This window comes from Lampetra fluviatilis, chromosome 23 (assembly GCF_964198595.1).
Source record: "Lampetra fluviatilis chromosome 23, kcLamFluv1.1, whole genome shotgun sequence".
NCBI classification, from domain to species: Eukaryota; Metazoa; Chordata; class Hyperoartia; order Petromyzontiformes; family Petromyzontidae; genus Lampetra; species Lampetra fluviatilis.
In genome coordinates, this window is record NC_136297.1 from 9,383,057 (window position 1) to 9,396,146 (window position 13,090).

The following is a 13,090-nucleotide window of genomic DNA, read 5'->3' on the forward strand; positions in this document are numbered from 1 at the left end:
TGAGCGATATTGCTCTTTTGCAGAAGCGACCTGGCCACAAATGATAGCTCAATAAAGTGGCTTATCAAATACTCTGAACCCATGCAAATTCTAAATGTAGAGGGAAAAAAATGGAGGACCCGGAGAAGAATCCACGCGACCACCAAGTGAGAGAGACATGAAAACTCCAAAAAATACAGCGGGGCGTCAGAATCGGGATTGAACCTACGACCTGGCGAGGTAGTTCACGTCTCGCCACCGTGGCGCCGGGCCACATCGCCGAAAGCTTGACTACCAAGAAATGCTCCACACGCGGCCTAACCCCCCGTGGAAGTTTAACACGTAGGCTTTTGCGACCAATATTATTCATAATCAACGTTTTTGGGTTTAGATCGCGTTATTTATAAATGTGTCGTAACCCTCCACCACCCGACACGGCCAATCAGTAAAAAAGTGTCACGTTGACAAAAGACAAATAGTTCACTGCTTTAGCCCACCGGTGTGTTGAAGCGTGAAACCACAACATTTACACATTTTTGAGTAGTACGACGTTTCGCTGGTAATTGCATCCAGCATCATCGGGGAAGTCCGCACCCGGATCACCTTGCGCGCTCAACGCAGTCGGAACCTTACCCCAGAAGCGCCTCCAGGCGGGACGTGGCCTCGGGGTTTGTTGGCGGGAACACGTCGCGGATCTTTCGCAGCAAACCCAGGCAGAACTCAAGGAAGCCGTTGAAGCTTTCGGCCAAGCTCTGCTGCTGCAACACACGCCGACGTACACCGGCCATTGTACACGCGCAGCCCCTGGGGACGGGCGGTCTGCCCGCTGGGGCTGCCACCACCACCGAGGTTGAAGGAAAATTTGGGAGATGTCGCAGGAAGATGAAGATCTCGCAAATACTGGACGGTGGTATAAACTGCAGTGGTGTTTTTTTGTTTTGTTTACGATTGTTCAGCACAGTGCAAAAATGCCTAAAAATAACCAGGTGGGCAGCAACAAACAGCACTGTTAAATAAAATAAATCACGAAGTTTCGATCGCAATCCAGCAGTTCCACTGCTGGATTACATTTTTTCTGTCTGAGGATGACCGCTTGTGTTGCGATCGAAACGTCTTGATTTATTTTATTTAACAGTGCTGTTTGTTGCTGACCACCTGGTTATTTTTGGATTGTGTTGCGATCGAAACGTCGTGATTTATTTTATTTTCTACCTACGTGACTTTACCGAAAGAACCAAAGAGGATGGGTTCCTGCAGACACGAAAGCTTCAAATCAAGATAGCACTGTTAAAGTTGTATTAGATTAGAATTTAACACATTTGTTGAATTGAGCACAGTTATTTTAAGAACTCGGGAAAAAGAGACGATGGGAGGAAATGTCATGACGTGTAATGTGGTGAGTAAATGGGTGAGTGGGTGGGTGAGTGGGTGATTTGAGTGTGTGGCTGAGTGAGTGGGTGAGTAAATGGGTTAGTGGGTGGGTGAGTGGGTGGGTGAGTGGGTGATTGAGTGTGTGGCTGAGTGAGTGGGTGAGTAAATGGGTGAGTGGGTGATTGAGTGTGTGGCTGAGTGGGTGACTGAGTGAGTGGGTGGGTGAGTGGGTGATTGAGTGAGTGGCTGAGTGGGTGACTGAGTGAGTGGGTGAGTGAGTGGGTGAGTGGGTGATTGAGTGAGTGGCTGAGTGGGTGACTGAGTGAGTGGGTGAGTGTGTTGTTGTGACCTGCATTTCGGTGGCTCAACACAATGTAGATGACATGAAACAGTTAATCTGGTAGACCGAGTTCTGAACGCAGCTGCAGGAATCAATGAGTGATGTTTAGAGAAACGGTAACCGTGGTAGTAGCAATAGAAGAGCGATAAGGAGAACTGACCACCGGTAACTGAGTGACCGTAGTGAATCAATGACGGCTGGATCATCAATCAACCGCACTACTTTACACAATTAGGAAACTGACAAAAATCGGCACTATTAATGTTCCCAGGAAGACTTACCGGTTTTCCAGGACCTCCACTGCAACAAAAGGACGATCCTGGGAAAACCAGGCCAGGTGGCCACCCTTACTCCTCACGCCTATTCCCCCCCCTTCCCACCCCCCTTCCAGGTGATTTCGTTCCGCCATCTCCGCCACCGCTGCTGGGGCCACGAGGCGCCTCGTACGGAGGGGACGGTGGGGCGCTCACCTGCTCGTGAGCCACGGACGCGTCCTGGAAGCTCTGCTCCACCTGCAGCAGGGCGTTGTGCAGGCACGTGTAGCTGATGGCATTCGCCTGGTGGTACTTGCTGTAGGCCTGCCAGTGCCTGCAACAGGAAGCGCTTTTAAGCGGGCACTACACCCGCTACCGACAATGGGCCAAGCTCTACAGACCTCTACGTGTCACGATGTTTTCAGCCAATCAACGGGTGCCTATACTTGTGGGCGGAAACCCGAGCACCCGGAGAAAACCCACGCGGGCAAAGGGCGCCATACTACACACGCAGGTTGGGGAAGGCAGCGTAGTACAAATGTTGGGAGCATCTCATCCAATGCAGTCAACTATCGGTTAACGGGGGTAATCGTGGTGGCGGTGGGGGGGGGGTTGATTTGAAGTGGCCCAGACACAAGAAAAAAAATACGTGGGCTAATGGAAGACGTAGGTAAACTAAGCTGTAAGAGACGTGGCCTTGCGATGGCCTGCTCAACGCAGCGTGATTTCTCAAACGACTGCTCCAGGGTAGACGCGGCAAAATCAGACGCTTTCAGCTCGCAGTGGTTTCTGTGTTTTCCTCATGAAAGCAATTAGCAAATAACTAATGCCGCAAATTTTCGTTTTTGCATCATTCTTAACTTAAATGCGAATTGTAAAAAGAAGAAGAAAGAAAACCAGCATTCGGATGTTGTCGCGCAAAGTGGTTACTCGGTGGATGTTAACGCGGACGAATGTGCCCCGGGTGTAAATTACATTTCTTGCCAATTACTGGCAAGAAATGATAAATGTGCGCTTCTCAAAACACAACAACCGTTGTGCATTTAAAAAAAACCCTGGCGCGCGCATTTTGCAAGAGCCTTAATTAATCCTCGGTAAATTACATCAGTGGCTTCTCTCCACCGTGACGTTATCCGAGATTGTGCCACAGAGAAAACAGGCGATTGCTTTTTCAACTGTTATACTGCATTATCAACAAAACCGGTTAAAAACGCACCGAATTGTCCAGATTGAAAAACACGCTGGGAAGAAAGACGCATCCCAGACTTTGGGGTACAGTTGTGTATTATTTTATTTTAAGCGTGTTCTATCGCTTCTCTCCTCTTCCCTCCTCCGATCGTTACCCCCTAAATCGGTAGGGCGGCGAGCCCAGATGCCCTCGTTCAATCCACAATGTTGAGTGATGGTGCATTACGCCTGGCCTGTTATATGCTGCGTGTTGTTGCCACCCTAACCCTTTTGATACTCCCCACTGCATTGTGGGTTCTTGAAAGATAACATTAAACGCTTACAACAACAATAAAGCGTGGTCTATAATCGCGAGAAAAATATGGTACTGCTGTGGTGGAGCTTACTACCAGAAGGTGATTATGAAAGCGCCGCTTTTAAGACGGCAAGAGATGTACGCACGTACGCTGAACCTCTTTCGCACCGTACGTAGCCAACCGTGCTAATCGGAGGTGATTCCGGTCGGCTGGAGGCGGTATCTACCGTCACCTGGGTGGTCGTGTTACCGCGTTGCTATCCGGAACATTCTTCACGAAGGTGATTTTCAACAACTAGATTCCAGATTAAAACACGTCTTCTGCAAAACAGTGCAGTCTCCCGATTTCGAGACACACCAACCCCTGCCCCCCCCCCCCCCCCCACCAACTTTTGCTTTAAAATACAGGGAGAAAAAAAAGGCGTATCTTATAATCCAGATAATATGGTAATAATGAAAACGATACTTTCATACTCTTTGGTTATTTCGATAAAGTCACGGAGGTAGAAAATTAATAGATCACGACGTTTCGATCGCAACACAAGCAACCGTCATCAGGTGAGACAACCACAGTAGCAGAGCAGCAGTTCTCCTGCTGTGGTTGTCTGAGTCGACCTACGGGAGGCCCAGGACAGGTGCAGATATTCGTCACTCTTATTGGTTGCGAGCGGGAATGTAACTCGGTTCGTAGCGCAGCGCGCTAACCACTGCGCCACCGCTCCCCCATAGTTAGTAGTTACGTATGTATGTATGCTGAACTTCTTTCGCACCGTACGTAGCCAACCGCGCTAATTGAGCGAGACCCGCCTTGCAACACGGGCACAGTAATTAAAACGTCTTCTAAAATCATTGACGCTTCAATTGCTCCCGTAATTAATTGCAAATCGGATGCCATTTCGGCACAGGTTGACCGCAGGGGATGCACAAATGTGTCCGTAAGCACGTGCATGTGACCCGAGTCAAAACCATCACCCCGACTCAGAGCTCCACACGGATGGATTCTAGAATCCATTGCTACTGTATACTGCGTGGTGCCACTCAAAGCTCCACACACAGATTATATCTAACAATATATGAGGCCTGTGTTTTGGATCAAAACATGTTGGACATATTGGTAATGACGGTAATGATGAAGACAATGATGAAAATAATGGTAATGACGATGGTGGTGATAACTATGATAAAACAATGTGCTAATCGGAAGTGCGAGCAATGATGATGATGATGATAAAAACAACGATGAGAACGATGTCGATGATGATGATGGTGGTGGTGGTGGTGCTGGTGGCAATGGCACTCACAGTATTGCCTGCTGGGCAGGAGGTATGTCCGTCTGCACGGCATGCTGGTGCAGGACCGTCTTGGCGCACTTGGACAGCTCACCATCCCACGTGCTCAGCCCGCCCTGGGGTCGGGAGTTCAACGTCACATCGAGCTGGCTCCACTCCCTGCGTGCTTGGAGCTCGTGCTCAGCAGGTGTTCACCCAAAACAAGACTTGCATTGATTGCATCTTACAAGTGAAACCACCTACCACATCTACCCCCCCCCACCACCCCCGACTGCCCTCTAATTTTACTCTTCTCTCTGTTCACGCGCTCTCTGCTTCAGCAATAGAAGTATTCTGTTGAAGCCCCCAATGAATTGACACTCAGTGGAAGGTCACTCCATCTTCTCGGCTGCCCTTGTAATTTAGTAATTCCCTCTGCGCAGCCACCCAAAGCCATCTGTGCTGCTCAAATCCAGGATCGAGTCCTTCTATCCTCTTCTCTTAGATTGACAGCTCTCTGTCCTCTTAAAAAAAAAAAATGCTATTACATGGAGCGGTGGTACGGTGGTTAGCGCCTTTGCAACTGTAAACCCAGCGACCGAGAGTTTGATTCTCGGCCACGGCCAACATCAGTGGCGAGTGATATCAGAACCGGTCCTGGCCTCCCTCCTCCCTCGGTCAACGAGCATCGCACTGACCAGCAACGGTGAAGTGGGGCAAAGAAAAAAAAAACCCCATAACTGACGTGGCATGGGAGGCCTTCATCGATTGGGTGGATTGAGAACGGCTGAAATGCATTAACTTCGTTTAACATATACGGCTTCTCTTCCGTACGATGGAACGTGCCGGATTATTTTGCACGGGCACCCTGTGTGCAGCAATTTCAGCTACGTATGGGCAGCAGTTTTGATTTCTTTATTTCTTTATCTTCTTGGTTCTTTCGGTAAAGTCACGTAGAAGGGAAATAATAAAATGATAAAAATAAAACATAATAAAATACAATTCTCACGACGTTTCGGCCACAACGCAAGCTGCCGTCCTCACGTGAGTGCCATTGCCACCAGCACCACCACCACCACCATCATTATCATCATCGTTCTCATCATTGTATTTATCATCATCATCATCATTGCTCGCACTTCCGTTCTTCACCTGAGGACGGCTGCTTGCGTTGTGGCCGAAACGTTGTGAGAATTGTATTTTATTACGTGTTATTTTTATAATTTTATTATTTCCCTTCTACGTGACTTTACCGAAAGAACCAAGAAGATGAATCCCTGCAGTCACGAAAGCTTTAAATCGAAATGTATTTATTTATCGTCGCTGTGGTGGTGGTGGTGGTGGTGGTGCAAGACGGACGATGACGCTGCACATCGTCGATGACGACCATGGCCGCGCTAACCAAGCTGCCGCCCGGCTCGACCCAAAACACAAACCCGCTCAATAAAGAAATGGGCCCTTATTTTTGCACTTTCATTATTTAATTGTTCATTTGATGTTAATTTTGTTTTTAAATGCCAGCAATTGATATACATCGCAAAGTACGTTCCAGTTTCAGTGAAATGTTATAGCAACAATAAAAAACTCAACACAATAAGAGTGCCCCCAAAGGAACACATTTACATAACAGGCAACGTTTAAAGCCGATTATGTATTTTTTTCCCCTTTAAAGGCCACACAGTGTTATTATTGATGAAGGGATTGAGTGTTTTTTGTGGTTATGATGCTTAACGCACCACTCTCAATGCAGCGTGCAGTAGCATTTTTAAAAAAACACATTTTCGTTTAACTACATCAAAAACTTTGACCTAAAACTTTCGTGACTGCAGGAATTCATATTCTTAGTTATTTCGGTAAGTCACGTAAATAGAAAAAAAAATAATGATAAAAAATAAAAAAAATATTAAAAAACCCATGACCTTTCGATCGCAACACAAGCGGTCTTCATCAGGCGGAGTGAAAAGAGGGGCAAGCCTCCAAATGTAGCTGCTTTTAAGGGTTTTATGTTTTCTATTTCCGTGACTTTACCGAAATAACCAAGCATATACATCCCAAACGTTAGTCGTTAATTCATTTTCATATTCCAATCTGTTTCCCGGCCATCTGAGCAAATATTTACATGCATATCCGAGTAGGGACACTTTATCATTTTGATACCGTGCAGCATTAATTTGCAAGTAAACACGGATTTTTCACAGCTTTTTTTATCGCAATTCATAAGTGCGAGAAAAATCCGGTTTATTTCGCTGAACAAACGGTACACGGCGGTGCTGCTTCTGCGTGCACTTATCTCGTGGGTGGGGGAGGAACATGCGGTGTGTTTCAAATGACACGTCCATTAACACCGCCAAGCCGGTCAGTACGGGGTTAGCCAAAGGTGGGAGTACCAGGATCGTTTGAAACATCACTCAAAGCCGACGTTTGCTATGGTTGGGAATCGAAGCCAGGTCGCCGAGACTCATGGCGCACCGGCGCTAACCGCTGCTCCACCGCTCCTCCGCCGCTCCTCCGCCAAAATTGCTAAATTATTTTAAATGCCATTTTCTGACGCTGTACCTTGGCTAATTTCAAATCCCTCATTTCCCAGTGACACAAATAATTAACAATTAAAACAAATTAATGAAACCCGACATGTTTTAGAGTTTAAATTAACACGTCTCTGTACGCGTTTACACCATGATTGTATATTTTAAAAGTGATATTTCGTTTATCTTGTTCATTTCATCGGGTGTCCTTTATTTAATGAGTTGAGAGCCCACCTCCCACCCACTGTCTGCATTGCAAAAGAAACGAGGGATGGCCCCAGGTACTGGGCTGAAAATTGGGAGAACATTGGACAGGAGCCCCCCATTTAATTCCACACACCAGGGCTCCTGCCGCCCGGGCTACGCCGCTGACACTCATCGACGTGTACACAGAAGTGAGCGGTGGCGCAGCGGTCGGTGCACTGCACTCTGAACCTGCGACCTGGTCACGGGCTAACATCAATGACGAGCGATATCTGAAACAGTCCTGCAACCACCCACCCCCCACCCACCCGTCACCTTCCCGTCACCAACCCGCATATGCTGAACTTCTTTCGCACCGTACATAGGCAACTGTGCTAATCGGAGGTAGCACGAACAAACGTTGGGCAGCATGGCCAAACGGCCCCCACGATCGAGCCGGCACGGGAAGGCCTTCATTCAACAGTGGATTGACAAAGGGCTCCACATTTGTATTATAACGTTCACATGATGACCAACTGTTGAGAAAGACACCAGAGCAGTCCCTGACGCCCCTCTCAAGCAGATGCTTCACACACGCTGGCAATGCACTGTGCATTTAATATGAGGACCTGGGGTTGAATTCCCAGAGACTTGCAAATGAGCTACTTATTCCAGAAGGAACTTTCCTGATGACTATGCTACCCTGCCACACGTGGCTTTTAATATATTGATTACTCATCTTATTGCTATAAGCAATTATCACAAAAGCTTGCTGAATGGGAAATTAGAGGCTGCATTGAAGATGATTTCATTCCACGGTAATATTAATGTCATATTTTTTACAATATTAATTATATCATATTTGTCGTTCAAGGCCTCGGTGAGGAAAAAAGGCAGAATATCAAATGCAAAAAAAAGCTAATTAATGTGTTTGAAAGAGATTATTTAATATGTTTCTTTGTCCTGCACTAGGCCTCGGTGGCCAATTTACAGTATTTCAGGAATTGAGGCCGCTTGCCAAAGGGCTAACGAGCTTGACATTCCATTATTTGAGGTCAGAGCAAAGCTCCATCCCGCCATTTGTCTGCGTCCGCTAATGAGGCAGTTGAGAAAAGATCTTTGAAAGCGGCAAACCTGGAAGAAAAAAAAAATTGGGACCACCTCACCTGCACAAAAGGTGGTCAATCAATAATTTACATAATTGTGAACAGAGACTGACCGGACGTTTGGAAGACAAGCCACGTGGAGTTGCTACAGCACGACGGACGAGTGTTTTATCTAGCCTGTGATGTTTTTATTGCGGTTAGGAGTAATTAACTGGCGATAATCAGTCAGGTTTTTTAATCAGGGAAACATGGGGAGATGGCAGTTCACATTGCGACGACATATGTTTCAATATTCGATGGTGATAAGAATAGTTAATTGTGTCGAACAATGTGTTTTTTTTTTTTTAGGAATTCATCACTGAAAGAAAAACAACATGCAGACAGGCTGTTGTGCGGTGCATGCGGTGTCTGCAGTTTGTGCGGTGCGTGTGGTTTGTGCGGTGTGTGTGGTTTGTGCGTGTGGTGCATGCGGTGCGTGCAGTTTGTGTGGTTTGTGTGGTGCGTGTGGTTTGTGTGTGCAGTGTCTGCAGTTTGTGTGGTTCGTGCGGTGCGTGTGGTTTGTGTGGTGCGTGCAGTGCGGATGACTGTGCACGTGCCTGCATGTTGTGCTGGTACGCGATGAAGTGTTCCATCAGCATCTCGTACACCGTCACGTTAGAGACCTTTTTGCTGAGCAGTGTGTCCCTCTACAAGTGAGCAGGCACACGCACGCACACGCGCGCACAAGCGCGCAGATTCACGCGCACGCACACACACACGCACACACACACGCAGGCGGCACACTTGACAGCATGCAGACGCAGCAACGCAGGGACGTGTGAGCACGGTCGGGCTGGGAGAGGACCCCCCAATTAAAAAATCCCTGTTGACACGGGGTGTCGGAGCTCATGGAATTAATTTTCACAGTGACAAGTTTGCATTAGTATTTACACGTTTTTCTTTCAACATTAATACTTATAGCCCATTTTTTATCTTAAAAACGTATAAACATTGCCACTTATTTGAGAATTGAAAACCACGTCGTTTGTGTTAAAGCCGAGCCGCGCTACGTCCTATCCCCTCCGGCTCCAGCTCTCTCCGCCCACCGTCAACCCAAGCCGCCTCGCGTCCCATCGCTCGCAGCGAGCCCGCGCGCACACGCGGCGACATCCGCGTCACGCGCTGCTCTGCAGCCCGCCTGCCGACGGGCATGCGGGTGGCTCGGCAGGATGTCTTGCCTGCGACGAGGTAAGGTTGAGCAGAAGGTGGCACCAGCCCTGCACCTTGGACGAGCTGGTCCTGGGCTCCAGCTTACACCACTTGTCCACCCCCGTGGACGGCAGATCCTGGCACGGCAGCAAAAGGGCCAGCGATCAGAGAGCGAGCGCGCACAGTGCGGTAAAACGCTAAAGTTGTGCAAGGTGCAGCCGTGCAATTTCTCGCCCGTGCCCGCACCACCCAGAGGGAGCTTTAGAGAGAACAGCAGGCTTGGGACACGTTAAGGCGAGATGTACGTGGCGTGCCGAGATCGTTCCCGGAACAGCGTGCCGAGCCGTCCGCGCGTTGAAATCAAGCGCGGGTTGTTACTTGGGGAGGCGGGGAAGGTCACGGTGGCGGTCTCGTCGTGAGCGATGGGAGCCGACTCGGTGGGGGCTCACATTCAGTGGGATGTCGAGGCATCCCAGGAAGTCGTCGACGTGCTCCTCCGCCGAGCCGGACGCGTTGGTCGTGCGGGCGGACTTGACGATCTGTTTGAAATAGCTGAACGGGAGCAAGAGACAGTGCGCAGGGACGGTGGGGGCCGGCGGGTGAGATATGTTGCAGCGGAAAACACTCGCAGCCAGACAACGTGCGCAAAGAGCATCCCTGTATTGTTAGACGGCAGGGGTGGAGCAGTGGGTGCAGTGGGACACTATGAGCCTTTGTTAGCCACAGCAAACAAGTGGCCGGCCTTACCAAACTCCCCTCCCTCCTTCATCATCCTGCACTGAACAGCATGGTGAAGTATGGATACAAAAGAAAAACCTCATGACCAATATGGAGTGGCGAGGGCTTCATCTATCGGTGGGTTGAGACTGGCAGCACTCATTTGTATATTTTTACATCCGAGAAATTTTTTTTTTAATCCGACCGTATGACGTCACGGGTAATTACATCACATACTGCGTCACGTCTCTGCCTTTTCACCGAACAGTGGTGTCCCGTAGCATCGTGTGATGTTACTTTTGTGAGCATGAAAACACGACAGCTTAGTCCGTAATAAAAAAAAATATCCTGATATCTAAAAAAAAATCTGAAACGTTCCATAAATATCTTAAAATCCAATATGACAAATGTGAGTTTCAACCCCTTACGACACAACTAGCTGGTACCACCAAGTGGTCGGCGCTTGAGTGTTCATCGTACATAAGGTGCACACTGGGTCATCTGTGGTCACAACAGGCAGGTGGGGCCACTTGAAATATTTACGCGGGCGTAATGGCGGAGTCATAAAACCGCCCACTCCACGCTACATAGCAAGGTCGCGTCGCGCGAAAGTGAAGAGGGCTGCTCATCAGAAGCTCCACATCTGGGCGTTGGCGAGCAATAGCGGCGGAGTGGGGTGTAAAAACCGATCCCGTACGGAGGCACGTTCGGCTCCTTTCCACCGTTTTATTGGCGCGGGATTGGGGATGGAAAAATATGTGACGGCCAAGATTAACTCGGCACATGCAGTAAAGTTTGGGCTCCAGGATACCGCACGGACGGGACGCAATCCAGCTTTCTAAAAAAAATATAAAAACGTTGATAACAGATCGAGCGAAAACAGATAAGTTTTCCCTCCCCGGGATCGGTGAAGCGAGGAGCAACGGAGAGATGCCACTTGGGGTCACGTAATTCCGATGCCGCTCGCCGCAGCCGTGTTTGCGCTGCGTGAACGCTCCCCAAAGAACAGCAAAACGGCGGCACGTGGGGAGAGAGACGCCCGATCTCGCCCCTTCCTGTCCGGTCTGGCAGCGACAATAGCGGCAGGACCCTGAGAAATGCGCCCGCCCGGCCGCAAGCCTATGATGCGCCGTGGAATCAAAACAAGCACTCTCGTACGGCTGTCGCCGAGCGGAAAATAAAAGTGAAATGTTATCCATGATAGAGGTTTCCTTTGGGTTTGGTCGCGTAAATATATAAATGTGTCGTTAAACCCGCCACCACCCGACACAGCCATTTAGTAAGGTTTGTCACGTCAACAGAACGTGCCAATTCGTTACTAGTCCAACACGCACCGGTGTGCTGTGGTGTAAACCCATAACATTTACAATTCGAGTCCGACGTTTCGCCAGTAATTACAACCAGCCTCATCAGGCGACAGCCAGAGTTGTGAAGAAATCATCCTCCTGTTTTCGATATTAAATAGAGGGACAGATATGATCGTCATGACTTGTGAGCCAATCACGCGCGAAGACCAGATGGGGGAGCGGGGGTTAATGTATTCATATACATTACAATCGATCTCTATTTTATTGGTTGGGTTATTCACAATCAAAGCAAAGGGCAATGCTGGTGGGAGAGCCGATGGCCCGGTGCGACGCGCGACGACCTTAATGCCCAAACAAAAAACACCGCGATTCGCAAGCGGAACAGCGGCGGTGGGCGCGTGGGGCGGCCGTGTGCTCAGCCGATTTCACGCCAAACCCCCCTTCATTAGGCGGAGGTGCTGCAATCAATGGGGTTTCATTAGCGCCACTGTTTTGAGCTGCGCGGTATACCCCGCGTAACAAGTCTGCCCGGGCGTAAATTTGCCGCTGAAATCATCGAAAACGAAAATGTCAATAGAGCAGAGAGAGCTTGGTTTTATAAGATGGCAAGGACGCCGCTTGTTGTGCAACAACAACAACAAACCAAGGTAAAGGTGCAGCCCCTGCAATTTCTGGCTTGTGCCACAGCTGGTTGTAAGCGACGCCAGTCGAGGCAGCTATAACAGGGAGCCCCTCTCAAGCATGTGTTTTGGCCGACTCTTCCACGGCTGGTCAGACTTATTGGAATAGGTGGTACATGTAATATATAAATAACAATTTACCGCCCTTTGTCAATCCAATGCTGAATGCGGGACTCATTCGGCAGCGGTAGTGGGACGTTTTTTGACCATATTGAATCCATCTGGTCAGTGAGGTTGGTGCAAGTCAGGGGGGGGGGGGGGGGGGGCAGGAGAGCCACCGATGTTAGCCGTGACTGGAAATCAAACTGACGTCACCAGGTTTGTGTGCTAACCGCTGCACCACTTGCTCCCTTCAGAGGCCTAATAAGATCAAGCAGCCAGAAGGCACAGACGCGTCAGAAAAATATCAAAATACCGATATACAAAAAAAACAAGGGATCTTTCGACTAAATATCAGATTCTACTACATGGTGGTTTGCCAGTCAAGGAAGATGGAAACGCTAATTTCGACGAATTGGAAATATTGACGTCCCATTATTAATCTGTAGCTTGGGCAGAAGAAACCGGCAATGTGCCAAGTGATCCGCAGCTCCTGCTGTTCGCTGCGTTTGAAGAGTACAAGATGTCTCGCTGAGCGAGGGCATCACCGGAGTTTGCAGGTCAAGAAACAGGCAGAACAGCTGACCACT

The 13,090-nt window shown here is 48.8% G+C and overlaps 1 protein-coding gene across 1 annotated transcript in view; it reads right to left on the reverse strand.

Annotated features, from left to right (window-relative positions):
• LOC144940739 (BAI1-associated protein 3-like) overlaps positions 1-13,090 on the reverse strand; it is an 88,298-nt gene that overhangs the window by 34,575 nt on the left and 40,633 nt on the right. Inside the window, 6 exon segments of the mRNA XM_078867113.1 lie at positions 613-737; positions 2,161-2,278; positions 4,729-4,832; positions 9,106-9,195; positions 9,727-9,834; positions 10,147-10,249. Coding sequence (XP_078723239.1) covers positions 613-737; positions 2,161-2,278; positions 4,729-4,832; positions 9,106-9,195; positions 9,727-9,834; positions 10,147-10,249 — 648 coding nt within the window.